General features: G+C 35.5%; 3 protein-coding genes, 1 long non-coding RNA gene and 1 pseudogene across 4 annotated transcripts in view; 3 read left to right on the top strand and 2 right to left on the bottom strand.

Annotated features, from left to right (window-relative positions):
* The window catches only part of LOC107629844 (switch 2), an 8316-nt gene extending 7845 nt beyond the window's left edge, over window positions 1-471 (bottom strand). Inside the window, exon 1 of the mRNA XM_016332763.2 lies at window positions 450-471. Coding sequence (XP_016188249.2) covers window positions 450-471 — 22 coding nt within the window. The remainder of the gene's footprint in view (window positions 1-449) is intronic.
* On the top strand, window positions 750-1689 carry LOC107632619 (glutathione S-transferase T2-like). The gene is made up of 2 exons (XM_021117216.1): window positions 750-1412; window positions 1648-1689. Exons 1-2 carry the CDS (start codon window positions 750-752, stop codon window positions 1687-1689), a joined length of 705 nt encoding a protein of 234 aa, XP_020972875.1.
* LOC107632620 lies at window positions 1983-2498 on the top strand. The gene has a single exon (XM_016336288.1). It carries the CDS (start codon window positions 1983-1985, stop codon window positions 2496-2498), a length of 516 nt encoding a protein of 171 aa, XP_016191774.1.
* On the top strand, window positions 16269-20342 carry LOC107629845 (annotated as a pseudogene).
* LOC110270028 lies at window positions 20678-23745 on the bottom strand. The gene is made up of 3 exons (XR_002358996.1): window positions 23732-23745; window positions 21313-21495; window positions 20678-21182 (listed from the first exon to the last, which is right to left on the bottom strand). It is a non-coding gene; the product is annotated as an uncharacterized LOC110270028 (long non-coding RNA).

Raw genomic sequence — 23747 nt, 5'->3', positions numbered from 1 at the left:
TATATATATTAGTTAGCCGTTGTAAAACTAGCCGTTGCAAAATTAGCCGTTGGAAACTAGTCGTTATTATGTTACCGTTATTATTAATAAATTAATATTTTATTACTCTATATATACCACTTAGATACACTTCTATTCTCACACTGTCTTCTACTCGTCTTCATCTTCTTCCAAGTTTAAGAAATCAAAGTTCTGCTGATATTATTTTTTGTTCGAAAAAATGGATCCAAATCAATTCAACTCTTTTTTCAATTACTTACAAAACTTTTCTCAAATTCCAAATACCCAACAATCTCAAATCTCAAACTCTCAAGTTCCAAATCAAAACTTTACACTACCAAATACATTTCAAAATTCAAATCCACAAAATCTTTCTAATTTCAATTTTCAAGCTCCTTATAATAATCAATTTCCTATATTCCAACCACAAAATCAAAATTCACAAACACCGCATTTTTCATTTTCAGCCATATTTAACCCCTCTATCGAAAATGTTACTCTAACTTGCTTACCGTTTCCAACTCAATTCAGTGCATCAAGACATAACTCATCTGGTGTTGGTGGCTCTTTTAACCCATCCTCTCATACTCCTATACAATCTAGTCCAAATTTGCAAAATTCAGATTTTGCCAACCCTCGTGGATTAGATGCTATCGACCTCAATGATGATGATATTGAAGATCGGAGGCAAGATAGTATTTAACACTGGCATTGAAAAGATGATAAGATGCTGATTAGTGCATGGTTAAATGTTTCAATTGACCTATAGTTGGTACCGATCAAAAGGGAGAAACATTTTGGAGTCGAATTCACAGCTATTGTGTAGAATTTTGTTCCGACATGACAAGGGGGTAGTTGCATGTAAGAAACGATGGTATAAGATCAACAAAACTGTTGCACAATTTGCTGGTTGCTACGATCAAGCTAGTCGAAATATAAGGAGTGGTTCGAACGCTGATGATATAAAGGAGTTGGCCTATAAATTTTATTCCACAAATTATGGTCAAAAATTCACTTTTGAGAGGCATTGGAACATGCTTCGTTTGGAGCAAAAATGGAGAAGCCAACTACCTACACAGAGTGGAGGCTTAAAGAGAACCGAAGTTAGTGCAACTGGAGCATACTCATCCTCATCAAACCTAGAAATACCGTTGGCTGATAAACCCGGTGTGGACTCTCCCGTTCGCCCACAAGGATCAAAGAAGAGCAAGAAAAAAGGTAAGGAAAAAGCACAAATGTCTGAAGATCTTAGCGAAAAGAAATCATCGGTTGTTACAAAACTATCCCTCATGAAAGATATTAAGAATGTTAGAGAAAAGGAACTAATAGATAGGGAAAAAGAAAGAGAAGAGAAGAGGAAACATAGAACAAAGATTATGGCAATCAAAGAGAAGGAGTTACAAATTCAAGCGGCAATGAAAGAACAAGAATTACAAACTCAGATGTATATTAAAAAAAATGGAGATAAATGCAAAAGAAAGAAAAATGAAAAGGATGGCTAAGGAAAGGGGAAATGGATATGCAAATACTTAATGCTGACACGTCTACAATGAGTAAAAAACGACAAGCTTTTCATGAGATTGCATGTGAGAAAATAATCGCTAAGTGGTTTATTTAATAGTTCCTTGTATTTGTAAAGTTATGTAGTATGTTCTTATTTTTATTGCGTATTACTGGTATGTGATGTAATCTGTTTTATTTATTTCTGATGTAACTTTTCAAATTAGTCAATATTATTGTGTCGTTATTGTTCATGAAAGTGACCATTGCAAAACTAGCTGTTTTAAATTTAGACAAGAAAAAACTTGCCATTAAGTAGCCGTTGCAAAACTAGCCGTTAAGTAGCTGTTGTAAAACTAGCCGTTGAAAAGTAGATACTTGTTGCAGACACACTTATAAATATCAACTATCAATGACTCTGCAACTCCATTTCAACTCTTGTTTCTCACCTCGAAAGAGTACTAAAAATTACATTTCAAGATATGGCTAGAAATTTTGATGATATGTTTAATGAGGCTTTGTATGGCAAAAGAAGACGGCAAGATAACACACTCATGAATCATTGGATCGATGAGTGTTTATTCGAAGATTCAAAAGAAGAATATATCGATAGAAGCTCTATCCAAACTCCTCGTAGATGGATCAACAGAGATCGAGAAGTAGGACATGATCGCCTTTTCCAAGATTACTTTGCAGATGAAGCAGTGTATAATGCTGACATTTTCCGACGGAGATTTCGAATGAGAAGATATGTGTTTCTTCAGATAGTAGACGCTCTCTCAAACGTCTATCCGTATTTCCAACAGAGGGTTGATGCAACTGGAAGAAGAGGCTTGTCACCACTCCAAAAATGTACCGCTGCAATACGGATGTTAGCATATGGCGTAGCAGCTGATGCTGTTGATGATTATGTGCGCATAAGCGAGAGCACTACAATTGAATGCTTGAAAAAATTTGTTGAAGGTGTCATTTCGGTGTTCGAGGATGAATACTTGTGAAAACCAAATCCAAATGATGTACGACGCATGCTACAATTGGCGAAGGGTCGTGGCTTTCCTGGCATGTTAGGTAGCATTAACTTCATGCATTGGTAATGGAAAAATTGTCCAAAGACATGGAAAGGTATGTACATGAGTGGTTATCGTGGGTTGCAACCATAGTACTTGAGGTTGTAGCATCTTCAGACCTTTGGATATGACATGCATTCTTTGGAGTTTTTTGTTCAAATACCGATATCAATGTGTTAGATCGTTCTCTATTGTTCGATGATATTCTAAATGACCGTGCTCTGGAGGTAAATTATACTATTAATGGTAATAATTATACTATGGGATACTATTTAGCAAATGGTATTTATCCTGAATGGGCCACATTTGTCAAATCAATCTCAAAGCCACATGGGGAAAAACGCAAGTTATTTGCATAATACCAAGAAGGGCAAAGAAAAGATGTGGAGCAAGCATTCGGAGTGTTACAAGCACGCTTTGTAATTATACGTGGTCCAGCTCGCTTTTGGGAAAAGAAGAAGCTTGCCAACATAATGAGAGCTTGTATTATATTGCATAATATGATTGTTGAGGATGAAAGAGACACTTATGCAGGAAATTTTGCTCAAAACTTAGAGTATGATGATGTCGAAAATGGCTTATCACAACCTCAGCTGGGAGAGAAAGATTTTGCACCATACCTAGGGGTGAGCACGGTTGCGGGTACCCGATTATCCGTCCGAACACAAACCGAACCAATTAAATTGGTTTTGGAACCAACGGATAATCGGGTCCAACCCGAACCAAACCAATGACTCTCTCTAGCAATTGATTCGGGTAACAATTTTGGGGGTGCGAAACCCGAACCAACATGTAGATCCGATTATATATTAATTAAATAAAAATTTAAAAAATATATATTCCTTTTAATATATTTGGATTTTAATATCTTTAGTGTTTAATATGTTTGGATTTTAATGTGTTTAGTTTTTAATGTATTTGGTGTTTAACATGTTTGGATTATTTTTATTAATGTTACATGTTTATTATACTTACAGATTTTTTAAGATAAAAATTTTATTTTTTTATTTTTTTTTATGAATTTATATTTCATCGGGTATCTAATTACCCGAACCGAACCAATCCGTTTTCAATCAATTTGGTTTGGTTCGAGTACACAAAAAAAAATATAAATATGAACCAAACCGAACCAATTATAATTCAATTGGTTCGGTTCTAATTTAACCTTAAACCCGAACCAACCCGACCCGTGCTCACCCCTATCCTCAAAGAATTTCTTGTACTCTTTGTAAAATATGCTGGGAAGCTCATGGATGTTCTGTAACCATAATATAAAATTAGATTTATGTATGAATATGTATGGAATCAACTAAACATTAGGAACAAACCAGAAATATTAAATAAATAAAAATCAATAACGAAAAGGTTCTTGTTGTGAGGGAGCATATAATACCAAAAATGGGTTGATATATAGGTAAAAAATACGACTCTCTTCCACCAATTTATGAGAGCTTTGTTGGGTCTCCATCCGATATGAGAAAATGTGAATTATTCTAGCAAGATAAATAGCACAGACTGGTAGTACTGAAGTAAGAACTAAAACAATAAATGAACTGAAGCTGGATATGAAAGTTTAATAAAAGAAAAATGCAAATACCTTTTGGGGAAATAAATCTTCTAGAGATACACAAATGTAACTATTTTATTAAAAGTAACATGAATGAAACTGGTGAAGAGGACAACAACATTTATAAACTTAACCATATGTTTTTGTAAATGCAAAAATCCTTGTAGTGCTGTATTTATAGAATGCAATTGAAAGAAAAAAGAAGGAAAGAGTATTGCGTAAAAAATATAAAATATAATTTTTAAAATGATGATACTATGGATGTCAATCTGTGAAGCTATAGCTTAGAGATAATTATTGAATGACTTTTTACGGATAGCAAATGAAGATCAAGAAGAAAAGGTTACTATTTCATCGAGAATGTAACAGAGTACTATGTAAAATTCGGTTAATTAATGGCTAATTAACCCATAAATGAGAATTTATTATAGAAAGCAAAAAATGTGATTTTTATGGTTTAATATGATAGAAGAGATTGAGTCGAGAATTTCGATACCAATTTTGTAGAAATCGGACCAAGATTGGACCGAACGAACCAAACCGGGTCAACCGGACCCATAGTGGGCCCTTGGCCCAACTAAACTAAACCTAAAATCCTAATTTTTAACACTCTCTCTCCTCACATAACACTCTTACACGCTGAAATAGAAAGGAAAGGGGGAAGAACACTCTCTTCCATACCATCAATTTCTCCAAATAAATGCCCAACTTCAAAATAGGCAGCAACATAGACAATTGAAAGAGGACTTGATTGAACACGTATGACAATTTCACAATGCTTGTCGTCAACTATAGAGCTTAATTATATTTTTCTTTGTATTAAGTAATTTTACAAATTAGTGTAATCCCGAATTATATATTATGTATTATTGTTATATATGAATTTTTTAATATTAATATTTTTTAATAATAAATTATTATTAAATTTATAAATTTAAATAATATTATTAAAAAAATAATTACATTAATTTTAAGTATTTTAATTAATTAATTAAGTGGGATCACAATAGGGACTAAAGTTAGTTCTTCCTAATGGAGAAGAGAGAGATACTGAATTCCTATTTACTTTATGACACAAAAACTGATGTGGTGTTACTTTTTATAACAGATAAGCCACACATAGGAATTAGGATGAGTTACTTTTTATAACAGTTTGGTCTCTTCTTCGTCCGAAATAAAGTTTCGTTGTTTTGATCAGAAGGCTTCAATTAGTATCAGCATTGTTTGATGAGGATTGATTAGTCTTTTTGGTGTTCATTTGTTCTATTTTACTTAATTCAAGAGAGTTGATAATAAGCCAGGTTCATTAAAACAAGCAAAATTTGTTATGGTTGAAAGGAACCATGTTCAATGAAGCACTTATTCATGAGAAATCTTATTTTCAGTATGTAACATGAGATTTCAATTTCTTTAAATAATTTAGAAAGATAATTAGGTTAGAGTATTGTGGCAAATAAATTTAGTTTCCTTTGGGAACAAGTGTTGAACAACAAAACAAGATTTTGTAAGTGGTGCAATGTTTTTCTTTACTTACTAAATTATAATTTTTTTAGATCCACTAGCCCTAAATCTTTGAGTATCCATTGGCCGAAAGCCTATTATTCATTGGCTTTTTTTATATATTTAAATATAGAAAAAACTTTAATTCCCGGAATACGCACCAAATTAAAACATTTATGAAAAACGCAGGGCTATCTCATAGGCGTCGCCCACGAAATGGAGAAGCATGCCAACTCACTCCTGGTGGCCACGAATTGGAGCTGACACGGACAGCTTCCATGTCTAGTACGGTGCCTGCGAAATGGAGGAGAAGCCAATTAGTGGCTGACATCCACAAAATGGGAAACTCTGGGGCGGCGGGCACGAATTGGATCCATTTCACTGTTAGTGCATGCGAGATGAGGCACCTTATGTGTACTGCACACGAATTGGGACCTCATTGTGGCTATATAAACGCTGCTTCCTCCACCGAAGAAGGCATTATCTCTATTCTTCTCTAAGTCTCTGAAATTGTTCTGAACCTCACAAGCTTCTTTCTCTCTAAAAATTCTTCCATTGTTAAGATTGGGTTGCTTTATGTATGGCTTCGGAGAACGTTTATGTGATTATATATCCTAATGCAGAAATTTCTCATACGGCAGAAGGTATTACATTTGTATGCGACGATCCACTATGGATAATGATTCCGCCACAGACATCGTTGCAAGATCTGAAGAATCTGATTCTGATGCATACCGGCATGGTGGGGAAAAAAGAAATCACGAAGCTGACTTACAGGATGCCTGTTGTGGTGGCCAACTCGTTCGTGTATAAAAAAATGCAGATAAAATGTGATCAGCATGTGTCGATGATGTTTTCTTATCATCGCAGCATAGGAAACATCTATTCATTGGAGCTTTGTCTGAATCTTTAGGATATTGGTGGAAGCTCTTCCAGTTCCAATAATGTAGAGGGTGTCAGAAATCTGGGAGCGGCTGATTTTGTTCCGGGTCGGGATAGCAGTAGGACCCGTAGTCCAAGCTTCAACGCGTTTGTTACGCCGGAACAAAATGCAGAGCGATGATGAGGCAGAAGCCGTACGGGAAATGCAGCCTCTGCATGGCGACTTTGTTCCTCCAACACGTGTCGAACCAGTAGGTGGTGGTATATCCTCCAGCATACTAGCATACTACTTGTCCTTAAATCTTGGAGCAATGCATTTGAGCAACACAGAGGATAGACCGAGCAGCTATGCTGTGTCAGTCGAGATGGAGCTGGAGATAGGGTTGAAGTTTCTTAACCGGGAAACAACGATGCTGGCAGTCAAAAACTACAACATCCGTAAGAATGCAGAATATAAGGTGGTAGAGTCAGACCAAAGTCGGTATGTTTGTCGATGCAAACAGTTCGGGGATCAATGCCATTGGATGGTACGGGTTGCGAAAACAAGGTCTTCTAGATTTTAGGAAATTCGAAAATACGAAGGGCCTCATACTTGTTTGGCAAGTTCAATGTCTCAAGACCACACTCAACTTTATAGCAATGTGATCTGCTAGCACATATTTCCCATGGTGCATACTGATGCGACAATTTGTGTAAAGGTGTTGCAAGGATCGGTTGAGTCAGTGTACGGGTACAAGGTGTCTTACAAGAAGGTTTGGCACACGAAGCAGAAGGCAATTGCAAGGATCTATGGTGATTGAGACGATTCGTATGACCAGCTGCGTAGATACTTCAATGCGCTGCAAGCTTTCGTCCCAGGTATTAGTTACAATTTACCATCGTTTGGTCTTTTCTATTGAGTGTCAATTTGCTCGTTTTCTTGTTTGACAAACCAAAGATTTTTGCAACAGGGACAATTGTTGACCTCCAAACGTGGCCGTACTATGTCAGGAACACTCTAGATCGTGATAGTGTCATGCTTCACCAAGTTTTCTGGTCGTTCCCTTCATGTGTTCAAGCTTTTAGGCACTGTAAGCCCCTGGTGTCCGTGGACGGTACACACTTGTATGGTAAGTACGCAGGCACCCTTCTCATGGGTATAGCACAGGACGGAAATAACAACATTCTACATGTCGCTTTCGCACTTGTCGAAAGAGAGAACACAAATTCATGGTACTTCTTCCTCACCAATTTGAGAGACATGTAGCAACTCGGCCAGGAGTTTTGCTGATCTCGGATAAGCATGTGGCAATAAAGGCCGCATTGGAGCGCGAAGGATGTGGCTGGAACCACAATGTGTACTGTGTACGACATATTGCCTCCAACTTCGCAACAAGTTTCAAGAGTAAGGAGGCCAAAAGACACCTGGTTAATTCCGCGTATTCGAAGATGCAAGAGCAGGTGCAGTACTACCTTGAGTTAATAAGTAGCGAGGATCCTGTGACATCTCCTCAGATGATGGGTTGGATCCGAGGCTTAGAGCCACCTAAATGGCTGCAGCACTTGGACGAGGGCCGACGATATGGTCATATGACGACCAATCTTTCCGAGTGTATCAACTTCGTCCTCAAGGGCACCAGAAATCTTCCGGTGTGTGCAATTGTGAAGTCTACCTACCATCGCATGAATGAGTTATTCGTCGTGAAGGGCCAGCAAGCACAGGCGCAGATATTAGCGGCACAATGGCGGTATAAAAATCTCCATGTGGGTGGCCGAGAAATTCAACCGGAACTCTAGACAGAATACAGGGGTCCATGTACGGTTGCCATATAAACTACAAAAAACACCAACCCCATCACACAATGCACATTTGTATTTTATTGGAAAGATATTAATAACAGTCAGCACCAACCTCATCCACCTGCAAATTGTCCAATCTCAGACGGTGCCTCAGTAGGCGCTGCTCAGCATAGTCATTCTGTCCTTTTTTCCCTTCCCACCTGTTGTGGAACGACAAAATTAAAAAAAATGAATATCCAGCCTCAAAGGATAACTGATAGAAGTCATAAAGGACATAATACTGATAACATACCTCGTGGCTAAAGGAAAACTGTATAGCGTCGTCACATTCGATGCCCAAAAAGGTAATCTATAGTATATCCATGACATGAGTAACGTATGACACCCGGCCATACCCTCAACACTGTAATTTGTTGCTAGGCATATAGCACGGTATAACCAGCTGAGGACGGCACTACTCCAACTGTAGGTACCGATGGCATCAAAGTCAGCCAATAACGGCAGATATTGAACATGCACCGTGTTGTTGGCCTTGTCTGGAAGAAGCACGCCTCCTGATGAATCCATATTTGATGATGTATCTTGGTTTGATTCGAATGGATTTCATTACATAAACTCACACTTATTCACTAAAATAGCATGCTTTTGTATTTTCTCCCTAAATTGTGCTTGATTATGAGAACATGCTCTTTTGCACTTATTTTGACTAATTTTATTCCATTTACCTTCCATTCGATACCTTGATATTATTTGTGAGTGATTTCAGATGAATAAGGTAGGAATGGCTTGGTAGGAATGGAAGAGGAGCATGCATTTGGGAGAAAGTATGAAGAAAACAAAGGAGGAGAGCTCAGCCATACGTGCGTGCGCACAAGGATGCGTGCATACGCACAGAAGGAATCAGCATGCGTCTGTGCGCACAGCTACCCGTGTGTACACTTAGGTGCGCACGCACACATTTACATTTTGTTACATGTTAGGTGAAACTTTTATAAGTGCATATGGACTTAAGTGAATTGACTTGAAATTACTTGTTCATCATGGTTTCCATGTTAAATTTATCACATGACTGGTACTTGCTCCTTGTTAATGCTTGGCATTTGTTTGAGTGACTTCACTTGATTGCTATCAAGTGTATCACTTTTTGTAATAAGTACATATACCATGTGACTCTTTCTTTGTGTTTCATGATGAATAAGTAGTTTTCTTTTCCTCATTGCATTGGTTATTGCTTGTTGTGCTATTTTATCAATCTTGCACTTTCACTTACACAATATCGATAACCAATCTCTCATAGATTCAATTCACTGTTGTGGTTACCTAGGGTTGCTTGTACCTTAAGTTTTGCTTATTCTTTACTTGCAACCTAGGCAATTTAATTGAGGAACGTATGCTATTTCTTTAGATTGTGTGTACACCGCTTTACCCGGCTAATGTGTCTGTTCTAAAGTGTGCGCACACTTAGAATACACACATTATCTTTTATCATACCACACTCATATGATCTTTTCCTCAATTGTTGTTCACTTATGTATACAGCAACCCGGAACCACAACATCCGCCAACTAAAGGTGGAGGAACTTGAAAGACATTCTCTCCAGATTGTGTTCGTGCGCAGAGGACCGTGCAAAGCTTAAGTGTGGGGGAGGATTCGTCATTTTGGGGCGTAAACTCTCTTTTCCGAACACTTTTCACTTTATTTTTATTTACTTTTATTATGTTTCTTGTAGATATTTGTTAGTATTTTCTTTACTATTGCATCCTTACTCTAGTTAATATATATATGTTGCATTTGCATGGTATATATTTATAGATAGAAGTTGTGATTGGATGATGTGAATAGTATAGCACCTAGTTCAATTTTATCCTAATTGTTCATGTTAGTTTTTTATTGTTGAAAATTAGGAATAAAACTAGGAAAATTTTGAAAACTTGCATCCATCACAACATACATACATATAGGAAATAAGTTTTGGCGAAAAACAACAAAGATTTCTAAAAATTTTGCTTCAAGGGCATTCTATTGCATTGATTTGAAAACTATTTTCAAACTTGCTTGAATGATTTTTATGAAACATAGAAGAGTAAAGAACAAATACCTTGTGAGATTTTGAGCTATATTGAGTGGTTACACATTCTAACCACTAATTTTGTTCATAGTGTGATTTTTCTACTTCTATGATTGTGATCTTGGTTTTGCTTGATTCTTTACTTCCGATGTTTGATGTCTTGAATGCATTTAGCATGATTGAAGCCATTTTTGAATTAAACTCACTCACCCATATGGACTTACCCTTGCATCTACCTTTGTTAACCCCTTTTGAGCTTTTTAATCCCCTTTGTTCTAATTGTTAGCACATCACAACCCTAAGCAGAAAACCATGAATTACCTTGAATTGTATTTTTGATTAGCTTAGGTTGAAGAATGTGTGTCATTTAAGTGTGGGGAAAATTTTTGGGAAAGCATTGGTAGAGAAAAATGTTGTTGTGAGTATTCATTGAAAATTTGGAAAAAAAAATGGGTGCACATTCATGTATCAATTTGCTTTAACCATATGCATTTGTCATTAAAAAAAGAAAAGAGAAAAAGAAATAGAAAAAAAAATGAAAGAAAAATATAGTAATAAGATGGGACAAAAGTAACCCCAAAGAAAAAAAGAGAAAAAAATGATGAATAAGAAATGCATATGTGTTTTGAATAGAAACTAAGGCATGAATGTGTGTGAAAAGAAGTAATGGGTGGTTAGAATGCATTTTTTGTGGGTTGATTGATATAGGTTGAGTTGGGTACTTGAGCTAATCAAAGATTCAATCATTTAGTCTACTTAGCCATATACTCATCCTACCCTTACCCCAACCCCATTACAACCTTCTAAAGACCTCATGATACTTGCATACATACATCAAATACTTGTTGATTGTTAGATGAAAAGCAATTCCTTGAAAGCATGATTAGAGGAGACTTGAGTGAATTGACCCTAAACACTGAGTGATTAGAGTGTACATACACCTAGTGAGGGTTCAATTACTCAATTCTATGTTCCTCTACCTCTTGTCATGCATTCTTGCAAGTTGCTTCATTTTGAAACTTGAATCAATTCTCTAGATTTTTCTTGCATTGAGCTACTTCTTTCCTTAGCCCTATATGTTTATATACTTGATTGGAAATTTTCTTGTTTGTTTGCACCAAATCAATAGGACATTATAGATAGATATATATAGCTAGTATATAGCATAGATACATGCATATAGATAGTGCATTCAATAAGTTGTTTCCCTTTTATCCTTCTCCTTTGTATGTGTTTAGCATGAGGACATGCTATTGTTTAAGTGTGGGGGAGTTGATGAATCCATATTTGACGATGTATTTTGGTTTGATTCGAATAGATTTCATTACATAAACTCACACTTATTCACTAAAATAGCATGCTTTTGTATTTTCTCCCTAAATTGTGCTTGATTATGAGAACATGCTCTTTTGCACTTATTTTGACTAATTTTATTCCATTTACCTTCCATTCGATACCTTGATGTTATTTGTGAGTGATTTCAGATGAATAAGGTAGGAATGGCTTAGTGGGAATGGAAGAGGAGCATGCATTTGGGAGAAAGTATCAAGAAAACAAAGGAGGAGAGCTCAGCCATGCGTGCGTACGCACAGAAGGAATCAGCATGCGTGCGTGCGCATAGCTACCCGTGCGTACGCACAAGAAGCCAAGCAGAGCGACTCCAGAGCATCGCGAAGTGTGCGTGCGCACAACCCTCTGTGCGTGTGCACAAGTGGAAATTTGGCGAAGTGTACAGACGCACAGGTCTGTGTGTCCGCACAGGTCCCAGTGCATGCCTTCATTAAAAATGCACGTGCACTCGCGATTTGGGGCTTCTTTTGGCCCATTTCTGAAGGCTTGAGGCTGGTTCAAGAGGCTATATTAAGGGAGCAACAACACATAGCAATGGAGAACCATTTTAGAATAAGAAAAACATATAGTAGGAGTAGGAGTAGTGTAGATTAGGAAATTCTCTCTTAGGATTTTAATTAGGGTTTGTAGCATTTTATACTTCAAGTTTGATTTTAGATTCTAGCAATTGTATTGTAAGTATTTCTTTAATTTCTCTTTTAATTACATTACTTGTGCTACATTTTTATCTATTTCAATTTTCTTTGTCAATTTACATAATCTTGCAATTTTGGATTCCTAGTTGTTTAATTTAATGTTGATGGCTTTTATATGTTTGCTTGAGTTGTCTTTATTGATTTTGGTCATTTATGGTTCATAACTTTCATTAATTTACCAATTTTGCTATGTTTTATGTTTATGCCCACTATGTGTTTGATGAAATGTCAATTTTGATTATGGGATAATTTTCACCCCTTGACTTGGGGAAAATGAGTTTATGGATTACTAGAGCCATAATGTCCAACATTTAGTGATAATTCTTGGGAAGTTAGTTGATTCTTGTTTCCATTAAAGCTAGTCTTTTATCAACTAGTTTGGTAAGTTGGTTAGAACTTATGGATTAAGGTCAATTATGCTTGCTTGACTTACTTCTCGATGTTTGGGGTTAACTAGGCGAGATTAACTCATGTTAATTATCATAGTTGTGGTTATGGCAAGGAAGGGATTCCATGACTCATCCCAAGTCAATGTTTCATTTATGTTTTAAACCACTTTTCAATCACTTTATAGTTTTACTTGTTTATATTATATACATAGTTCTTTTATTCCTTTGTTAGTTTATTAATTGCAATTTTGTCTTGTTCTTTTATCTCTTTATTTCTTTATTGCTTTTTTATCATTGAGAACCCTTTGCCTTCCACAACCTAAATTATGTGCACTCATTGGCATTAGTTCCTAGGGAGAACGACCCGAGAGTCTAAATACTCTCGGTAATTTTTGTATTGAATTGTGACATCTTTTGAATTGAATTTCGATTAAGAGGATCCATTGCCAGTTTGGACTATACTCACAACGGAATTACTTTTATCTATTTTTCCAAATTGGCATAAAATCTCTCTTCTATCACCTCCCAACAAGTAAAGTATGTAACAACGTGCATACTGCATGAGGCCATTATCTTCTAAGTCAAGCGGCATCTGCTGAAGACGAGTTCTGAGCCACTTTAACCTGATGTTGAATTTTGTTGTTCCTATGTGGCCGGCGGAAACCTCACCTAACAGTTCATGACACCATTCCCAAATATCTCTTTGGTGAAACTTGCTCCATGACCTCAAAGTACCACTCACAGGCTGACCGTCAACAGGTAGACTTAACTGCATTGCAACATCCTCTAGGGTTATCGTACACTCACCCCACGGGAGGTGGAATGTGTGTGTCTCCGGTCGCCAACGTTCGACAAACGCACTAATAAGTGGATTGTCGTACTCAAAGCGCTTGATCAAAGAGGCATAGTAAAATCTGGTGCGTCTAAGATATGGCTCGAGCCTCTGCTGCCTAGTTTCCATGATTGGATCCGCAGAATCTATCATGTAAACATCAACCAGTGTTCCATGAGGAGTAAGAACACGTGTGGGCTGCAACATAAGGTAGCAAGAAAGACAATAATTAAAAATACTATAACAAATTTTTAATATCGAAAAAAATATTTCTAAAAATCGTTAACAACATCACCGAGCTTAACGACGTAAACTAACCTTATGGAATAAATGTGCTGCTATATGAAGTTCGTCCAACCGATTCAAGTTCTCATCCGCATTAACCCCACCCCCACTCATATTAAGTAAATTTTTTTTTCCAAACTCACCACCACAAACCCACCTGCACCCAGCTTTCTTTTACCCCTTCAACAAATTTTTTTTTTTAAACCCCCACTACCTTTGAACCGTGCATGAGGTCCCCTCCCCACACTCTTTAATATTGTGTTGGCTCTATTTCCAAGTGTCCCCTGCCACCCAACATACCCAATGCATGTGAGGTACGCTTTTTGATGTTGCCACCTTGCACCCATTTCGTGGGCGCCACACACGAAGCCTTCCATTTCGTGTCCGCCGCTTGCAGCATGTTCCATTTCGTGTCCACCGGAAGCAAATTGCCCCCATTTCGCTGGCGCAGGTCTTGACATGGTCCAACTCGTGTGCGCCGGGGGTGGAATGGGTCATTTCGTTCCTGCCATGCACGAAACGGAAAAGCTGCTCCTGTCAGCTCCAATTCGCGGCCGCCGGTCGCGAGTTGACTTGCTTCTCCATTTCGCGGACGCCGCCGATGAGATGGCCCTGCGTATTTCAGAAATGTTTCCATTTAGTGCGTATTCTGGGAATTAAAGTTTTTTCTATATTTAAATATATAAAAAAGCCATTATTCATTTCTAGTTTTGTCGGAATTCTTCTTTTAGTAGATAGAAGACTAACTATAAAACTTATTATATATCACTTATTCAGTTTACTAAATAAATTATAGGGTAATATTTGGGGTGAATCTTATGTTGATTTTTAAAATTTTAATCGTCCAATTTTTATCTCAAAATATTTAAAATGATATTAATATTATTTCACCGTAAAATTATTCACTAACACTTAATAAAATTAATGTACGTATTATTAATAATATTTTTTATAAAGCTAAGTTTGTTCAACTCGTCTCTCCTACCTTCACCTTCTCAATAAGTTCATTAGAAAATTAATAGTGTAAAAAGAAAATAAAAAGAGAGTAAAAAAATGGAATTTAGATTTGTTGAGAGGATAAAGATATGAGAAGAAAGTTTAGCAAACGTAACTTTAACAAAAATATTATTAACAATACATTAATTCTATTAATTATTAGTGAGAGATTTGACAATAAAATAATATTGATGTCATTTTAAATATTTTGAGATAAAAATAAATAAATAAATAAAATTCACTCCAAACATTGAGATCTAAAATAATACTTTATCCTAAATTATATTCCCACACTCTTAACTCCTAGATCCAATAGAAATTAGGATCCAAGCCCTTTTAAAGATTTGTTAGGGGCATTTTAAGTTAAACATTACTTCCTTCTTACCATTGATGGATTACAGCATATTCCATGATGCCATCTTCCATTTATTCCAATTGGTGGCCTATCTGGGCCTCCTCCTCTCTTAACATGAATTAAGTGCCACCATTTTGGTTCAAAGTGATTAGGAATTCAGGAAAAAAATTTCCCCCTTTCCTTTTTGGCTTCTAGTAAGGAAAGTTGAAAGTTATTCATTGTTGTAATAATGGAAATAGGACAAAATTTAAAGAGACATGTGGTGTGAAGCAAGAAAATGCAATGAAGATTGCCAAGAAGTTATTCATTGTTGATTAGGAATTCATTGTTTGCTAAGGTGCAAATGTAACTTCTCATCACTCTCCTCATGCTTCCGAATTACTCCACCAGATGTGCACAAAATGCTTGAAAATTAAAAAATCTACTAAATTTTATTTTGAAAAAACATTAAATAAGTTCTATATCGATCATTTTTTTTTTCAGAAATTGGATATACTACTTATCTAGTAAAGTGACCTTCGACTTATTATTAATAGAAATTAAAATTGTATCTTTGCGAAATACATGGTTGTCTTTGGCATAAAGGACTTACAAGTTACAAGTTACACCAGCAAATTGCTATCAAGGACTCTCTAATATAAAAAATAAATTAAAAAATTTAATATCAGTAACTTAAAATAAAACTTTCAATTGGCATTACCCTAATCTGATTGCCTTATCCGCACTGGTAGGTATCCAACTCGCTTCCATCTAATCCAATCATAGTAAATTGGCAACCTACTCTGCATCACCTATCCTATTCGTCTAACTTGCAGTTTTAATAATAATAATAATGTTCGTAGTAATAATAATAATTAACTTAATACATATTTAAAATTTAGGTTTTATCTTTTATTTGAAATATCAAAAATAATGTTTTATTTTAAAATACCAAAGACACAAATCAAAAGATAATCAAAATATGTGTGTGAAATAAAAAAAAAAAAACCTTTGGGAGATCCAGTTTTGAGAAACACCACAGTTTTCATCTTTAACTAGATTGTACGGTACGCTACACGTTTTTGCGCGCGCGCCTTGGTTGCATTCTAGTGTTGTTGTAGGCCCCACTGAAAGCAGTTTCCTGTGTCCAATTCACAGATCTCAAATCGTTTTACATCAACTCCTTTGCTTCCACCCATTGTAACGGTCTATCTGCTTCAACTTAATTTCCTTCTTCTCACTTCTCACTTCTCACTTCTCTCTCGCTCAGATCGCACGCTCCCAGCTTCTCACTCCCTTTTTCTTCCAAAATTCCTTATTTGACGAAGCAGCATTTGCAAAACTTGTAAGATTGCAATTATCTTGCACTATTGATGAATAAGCGTTTACCATACAAGTTCAATTATGTAGCTGCTGGAGGATATAATAAAGTTTTGGACAATGTTCATATACTCTTGTGTCTTTATTGCTTGATGAAGCAAACAGTTGCCTTTGAGGGGGAAAAGTTGTTGATTTGCATTTTTGACCATATCTTTGCTTAAACCTTGATGAAGGGGTTCAACACTATGCAGGTTTTGGTGCTAATAATAAGAATAAATGGCTGCCCGGAAACCTGGTTTGATTGCATTGTTTGATGTTGATGGGACTCTTACAGCCCCAAGGAAGGTATTTCTTCTTCTTGAGCCAATGGCATTACTATTGTATAGATAAAAAAAATATATTAATGGAGCAATTTGATGTGTTCTGAGTCAGATTTATTGTCTACAAGTAGTTTAACGTTACTAATTAGGGTTTGGATTCGGTTTCCCTCTCCAAAGAAAGCTACTAGTAGCCTCTTCAAATTCAATTATAAAATATACCCGATACATATCTTTTAATATTTGAAAGTATTCCTTTTTATTTTTTTATTTCTTTTTTAACACGCATTATCCCAACTTCCATTTCTGCCTTCACTATTGCAACTTCCATCAACACTGTTCAGTAGTTTCATTTGTTTGGCATGAAGTTGTATGAATACTTTTTATCTCCATGAGAAGTCCATAAAAATAAGTTCTGTATTCCAACTGAGCCCACTCTCAACCAAGAAAAAGAAAAACATTCCCACTTCCAACAGCTACAAATGCTGCACAAACTAGTCATCAATGTTGAATTTGACTCTGGGTCTCTTTATGAAACTAGATAATCTTTTAACAAATTGAAGTCATATTTTTTTTTTATTTTGTATTGAAATTAATGAATTGATTGAATAAACCTAGATTATTCAAAAAGTGAAGAGCATACTCGTATGAATAAAGACACCAATACTTATCATATATTTCAATAATTAAAGAGCAAAGAGAAGGAATAACAATGACAAAAGAGAAACAAGAGGAAGAGGAAGAAGTGAGCCCATGTTGCTCAATCAACACTCCAAAGATCGTTCACCAAGATCATCCATCAATCACCACCATTGTCAATGTTTATATTGGACATGATGGAGGTGGATCAAAATTTATTAATGGTGTTGCAGTTCTTTCAAAGGATAAGGCAGCAATGAGATGCGGCAGTACTTTCTTTTCCTCTTATTTGAACAGTGAAGGTCTGAAAAGAAATAAAAAACAAAGCATGAGTACTTTTTAAATATGAAAAAATATGCATGGGGTTATTTTATAACTATGAAGAGGCTACCAATAGCCTCTCTTTGGAGAGGCTACTGAATCCAAAGCCTACTAATTATAGCATGCTATAACACCATAATGCTGAAGAAAACTAGAAATCTGGATTTATTATGATTGTTTAGTCTTGCATCACCTTTATTTATTGTTTCCTACTCGAATTCAAGGTGGTGACTCCAGAGATGTTGGTGTTCATGCAAGATCTAAGGAAGGTAAATGAGCCGGATTTTATTTTTGGGAAAAAAAAGTTTACATGCATTTCTTTTCTTAATCCATACGTGACCATTCATAGAACCTGCTTTAAAAGTCCTTTCCTTTTTCCTACTACAGGTTGTAACAGTTGGAGTTGTGGGCGGTTCTGACCTTGTAAAGATATCTGAGCAACTTGGCAGCACAGGTTAGCTACAAGCATCTCAGATTTCTGATGCTATAATTTTGTTATGCGAAACCACTTTGAGAAAATTGATTGTAGTGTTCCTTCTCATTGCTTAATGCTAATTAATTCTATTATGTGGTTTCTTTTTCATGTTTGTTTTGTTGTCTTCTTTGAAATTGGTTGAAGTTGGGAATCATGTTTGCTGATATAAGCTGAGAATTCAGTTTTTATTTTTTCTCTACTTTTGTCAAATCATGCATCTTTGATAAGCTATTATAATGAAATCAAAAGGATCTATCTTTTGAATATACCCCTTACTGTTGCAGTTACCAATGACTATGATTATGTATTTTCTGAGAATGGTCTTGTGGCTCATAAGGAAGGAAACCTCATTGGAACCCAGGTACACCTCATAAACCTCGATCCTTGATAGAATTGACTGAGCCAACCATGCTGATTACCTCCTAACTGCATTTGGGGATAATTTTGTTGCAGGAATTTATTAATTTCACACTTCATTACATTGCTGACTTGGATATCCCTATTAAGAGGTTAGCGATATTCAGAGGTTAATCATATACATTTCATTTTTATTGCAGGAAACTTATAAATAACGTTTTGTCACAATCTTTTCAGGGGAACATTCATAGAATTCCGTAGTGGAATGCTGAATGTGTCGCCAATCGGGCGAAACTGCAGCCAAGAAGAAAGAGATGAATTTGAGAAGTATGACAAGGTGAGACATCTTGGTCATGTGAATGCTAATTAGAATTTCGGTCTATATAATTTGATACTATATTTCTTTTGAAAGTTTGCAACGCATGTTCTCAGATTCACAACATTCGTCCGAAAATGGTTGAGGTGCTTCGTGAAAAGTTTGCTCATTTTAATCTGACATTTTCCATTGGAGGGCAGATAAGCTTTGATGTAAGTGATGATCTTCATGCTGATGTGGCAAATGTGTTAATGGTCAAGTTATAAGTGAATATATCTTAATTTGAATCTTCTCTTCAGGTTTTCCCTCAAGGTTGGGATAAAACATACTGCCTTAGATACCTTGAAGATTTTAACGAAATTCACTTCTTTGGTGACAAAACCTACAAGGTTAGTCCTTAAGTTTATTATGCAATACACCTGTAGAGTATCAAACACACATCTGTAACTCTGTACCATTGTAGATTTTTGAATTCTATAACGCTAGTCGCTACCGAACCTTTGTCTATGATTTATCAATGTTACATCTCTGTGAAAATCCTTAAAGTGAGCTGGGGCAAAAAATTCTGTAACAAGCAAATAATTATCTGTTTATGGAGACTGCATGAACTTTTTTTATCTCCATTTTGGACCTATTTCAAATAATTTACCAAAATGATAATGCTTTTAGAATTTATATATTTATTGAAATTTTTTACTGCCAACTGTTGCAACCCAAAACTGAAGCTATATGTCTACTTTATGGTGTTACCATAGGATGAAGATTAATTAATTTCCTACATTCTTATTTTGTAATTTTCTTTGAGCAGGGTGGAAATGACCATGAGATCTATGAATCAGAAAGGACATTTGGCCACACAGGTTAGTTGCTTTCTAACTTAAATCATAACATATGAAAATGACTGAGTTTTGGTTACAATGGAATGCTGAAACAATTTCATTTTAAATAAGACCATATGTATTCATTCCTTTTCAGTTACAAGTCCTGAAGATACCATGAAGCAGTGCACAGCTCTCTTCCTTAAAAATTGAATTTGCTGAAGCAGTGTTTCCACTGAGAACCACTATTGAGGAAGTATCAAATACATGTGATCACAAGATGCAAATCATTGTAATTTTGGTTCCCCAATTTTGTAATTTTGTTGGCATTTTTATATATTGGATTTGATAAATAAGCATGTCATTCAGTTAAATTGTTTCAAATCAATCTGTTAGAGTGATGCGGCCAACTCATAACATGACAGTGTTGCTGCCACTAGATTTAACTTATTTTATGTTCAAAACAACTAAAGAAGCTTGTTTCTTGTTTCTACTTCTTATTTTTTGGGAAATGGATATTTATTATTCGTGTTTTGATAATTCTTTTTTTAACAAATTCATGCAAATATATAATGCAAAAAAAAAATCATGTATACAATGAAATTATCAAATATAGAAGTGGTAATATCACCATCCATTTTCTATATACATCTCAATTTGAAGAGAAAAAAGAAAAACAAATTAAAATTACAATTAGCTTTAAAATAAAAATAAAAGTTGAAATTATTTTCTCAAACAAAATGTACTTCCAATTCATAGTTTGGCTGAACATCAGTACTCACATTCTTTAGTCCCAAATTTCAATTATATCTAAATAATGATAAGGAAGCTACACATGCATATAACCAACATGTAGAAGGAGAACCAAATCAAGAAACTTGAGCAATTGGTCTCATTTTGAGTTATAATTTATTCATGAAATTAAGACTCAGAATAAATACAAGAGCTTTCTTTTCACTACTTGTATCCTATACCGCTAGATTTGACATTTCAACCAAGTTTCTTAAGAGTAATGAATTTATTGCATCACATTATGCAACTACATGGAAGGGGATCTTTTATGCTACCATCCTAAGAAACTCTTTCATTCCCCCCCTCTTTTTTTTTTTCAATGTACAACCAAATCATAAAGGTAAGACAAAATCCAACAATCTTCTAAACAAAAAATTGATGGAAAAAATGATATTACATGGTTTCACTTGTTTATTCAAAATTATGCATCCTCTTTGCAGAGATGAGTGTATTCTGGAGAAGCATTGCTATGGTCATTGGACCAACTCCTCCAGGAACAGGAGTAACAGCCGAGGCAACTTCTACGGCTTCTTCATAACAAACATCTCCAACCAGTCTATAACCTCGAGGGCTATTCGGATCCTGTCTCAAACCCCCAAATACACATGGATTGGTTAAATAACCTTGATTTTAAAATTTATGCATTTAATTGTTTTTTTCATTATTCATAAAAATACAACCAAGATAAAGGACTTAAATTAAATCTACTAACCTCTACTGGGTTGATTCCGACATCGATAATTACTGCACCAGTTTTTATCCAGCTTCCCCTAACCATGTTTGGCTGCCCAACAGCCGAAATGATAATATCTGCCTGCTTTATGATCTCTTCAGGATTATTGGTTCTTGAATGGACGACAGTGACAGTAGCATCTTCCCTCTAGGAAAATAATCTCTGTTTTCCATATTAAATATAAAATAACATATATATAATAAAACGTTCAAATATTTGATCAATAAGATGTTTGTAAAGTACTATTGATTTTTAGAAATTCTCATTTTAATATTTTTTTTAATTAAATAAATTTTATTTTCATTATACTAATTCACATTAAATAAATCTACACTAATTTTTTATTAACTTATGATACATATGATTTTTTTAATATAATAACTTCCTATTTTAATTTTAAAAAAAATACATAATAAAAACAGAGGTTGCAAAAGCAGGATAAATTCAGGGATTGCAAAATTTTAGCAGAGTTAAAACGGGGCGACAGTTAAAACAATTGTCTAGGGATTACTATCTTGTTGCTCAGTTAAAATTTTCTGAATTTATCCTGGTAATTTTGTAATTTCTGTTGAAATCTGAATAGAGTTTCTTGCTATGAAATGTATTTTTCCTTTTCAATTTTTCTTATTTTTTTAACCTCTTAGATAAGAGGTTCTTCACTCTTTTCGTTTTTTGCCTCCGTTGTAAACTAGTGATTTGGACACAACACAACACACACTCCTTAGTTGATTATGATTACCGAAGACGACGACGAAGAAGTACAAGAAGGTAAAGTTACTACAAGGATTGAGTAAGGACACGAAGATGAAGAAGGTGGCGGGTGGCGGACGAGGGTGGCCCTACGGAGGCGGCGGCGGAGGTGACGGTGGGGAATGTCTCCCCGGGGTGGATAGAGGCCACGGAGTGAAAAGTGAGAAGGCGTCGTCGAGGAAGTGACGGGGTACAACAAAAAGGGGTACCATGTTTGTTTCGAGAGTTGAAAAGACGACGAAAAACAGATAAACTTTGGAGGCAAGTCAAAATCGAACTACCCAGTAAACCTCATGGGAAGAAAACAATAAAACATCGATAGATCACATCAATACCGTAATTTCATTTTTTTTTTTTTTTTCGTCAGAGAAAATGTAAGTTGAACTTTACCACGATCACTGAAAAAAATGTAAGTTATCCCAAATCCCAGATCAAAAGAAAAAGAAAAACCACCCCCCTAAACTCAAAGACAAACCAACTCTAACGGTCACAAACACAGACGGACACAACTAAGTTGTATCGGACGATCACTGTAACATCTTAATTTACCTATTCGAAACCTTAAATCGTACTTAAAATGGAGTCAATGGACGACTAATCCAAGATCTACTATTAAACATGTTACTTCTTAAACTTCGGAATACAGACTAGTTCTATAATCTGAACCTAACCCGTACACTAAGAGAATGTACGTTCTTTCCAAAGCGATTCAATACAAGTATACAAATAAAAAAATTATACTAATACACACGTCGTAGGGACTGATGACCCTGATTATGATTCCACTAACTACCTTTTCGCCATAGTTTCGTCTAGTCTCTACTCTATTGTCGACTTCAGAGGTCCTACTTTCTTCGATAACCACACTAAGGTCCCAATCGGCATTAGGAACAACCTCTATCTTTCCTGAGACGATGAATGCACGCATTGTTCTTCTTTCGAACACTTAGACAACCTTAGTTAAGAAACCTTCATGCAAACCGACTCCTAAGGTGTCTTCTTCTTCATAACTTCGTATAAAGTCCGATGTTACTACTAGGAAGTCAAGTACCGTAAGAACAAGTCAATGGAAATGGAAGACATACGAAGATGTAGAGATTGAAGTAAAATATAATTCCTTTTTCATAAGATTTAATACGATTCAAAGGATATAAAAGTACCTTTATGTAGTTCGAAAAGTATGTGCTTTCTAGTTATTGAATATCGACTCAAATGACGTCTATTCTCACTGAATTACTGATTATCTATTCTCACTGAATTACTGAAGGTAACCTTCGAAATTATTAAAAGGAACCGGAATACTGTCGTATACTTACTCGTTTTACAGGACTTACGACAATCTTAACTCTTTCTACATCTACCGAAAGTAGGTAATTTATAACCAGCAGAACGGTACGCACCATCTCTTGGTGATAAACAAGGGACATGTGGTTTCCCCACGTATCTCGATGAAGTGTCTGTGCCGTAAAGATAATTTCCTTTCTCCCGGCAACATTAACCAGCCTCGTTATAGCATCCTTACGGTCGACGAGAGAACGACGTCCATTTGTAGAGTAATCAGTTTTGAAATTTTTCAATATTTGTCAAGTTTTAAACAAAATAAATTTATATTGACCGAGGAAAAAAAAAAAAAAAATAGGTTGTACACACACACACACACATAT

Source organism: Arachis ipaensis, chromosome B03, assembly GCF_000816755.2.
Source record: "Arachis ipaensis cultivar K30076 chromosome B03, Araip1.1, whole genome shotgun sequence".
Classification (NCBI taxonomy): domain Eukaryota; kingdom Viridiplantae; phylum Streptophyta; class Magnoliopsida; order Fabales; family Fabaceae; genus Arachis; species Arachis ipaensis.
The sequence above is the reverse complement of the archived record's forward strand: the minus strand, read 5'-3'. Positions and strand labels throughout refer to the sequence as shown.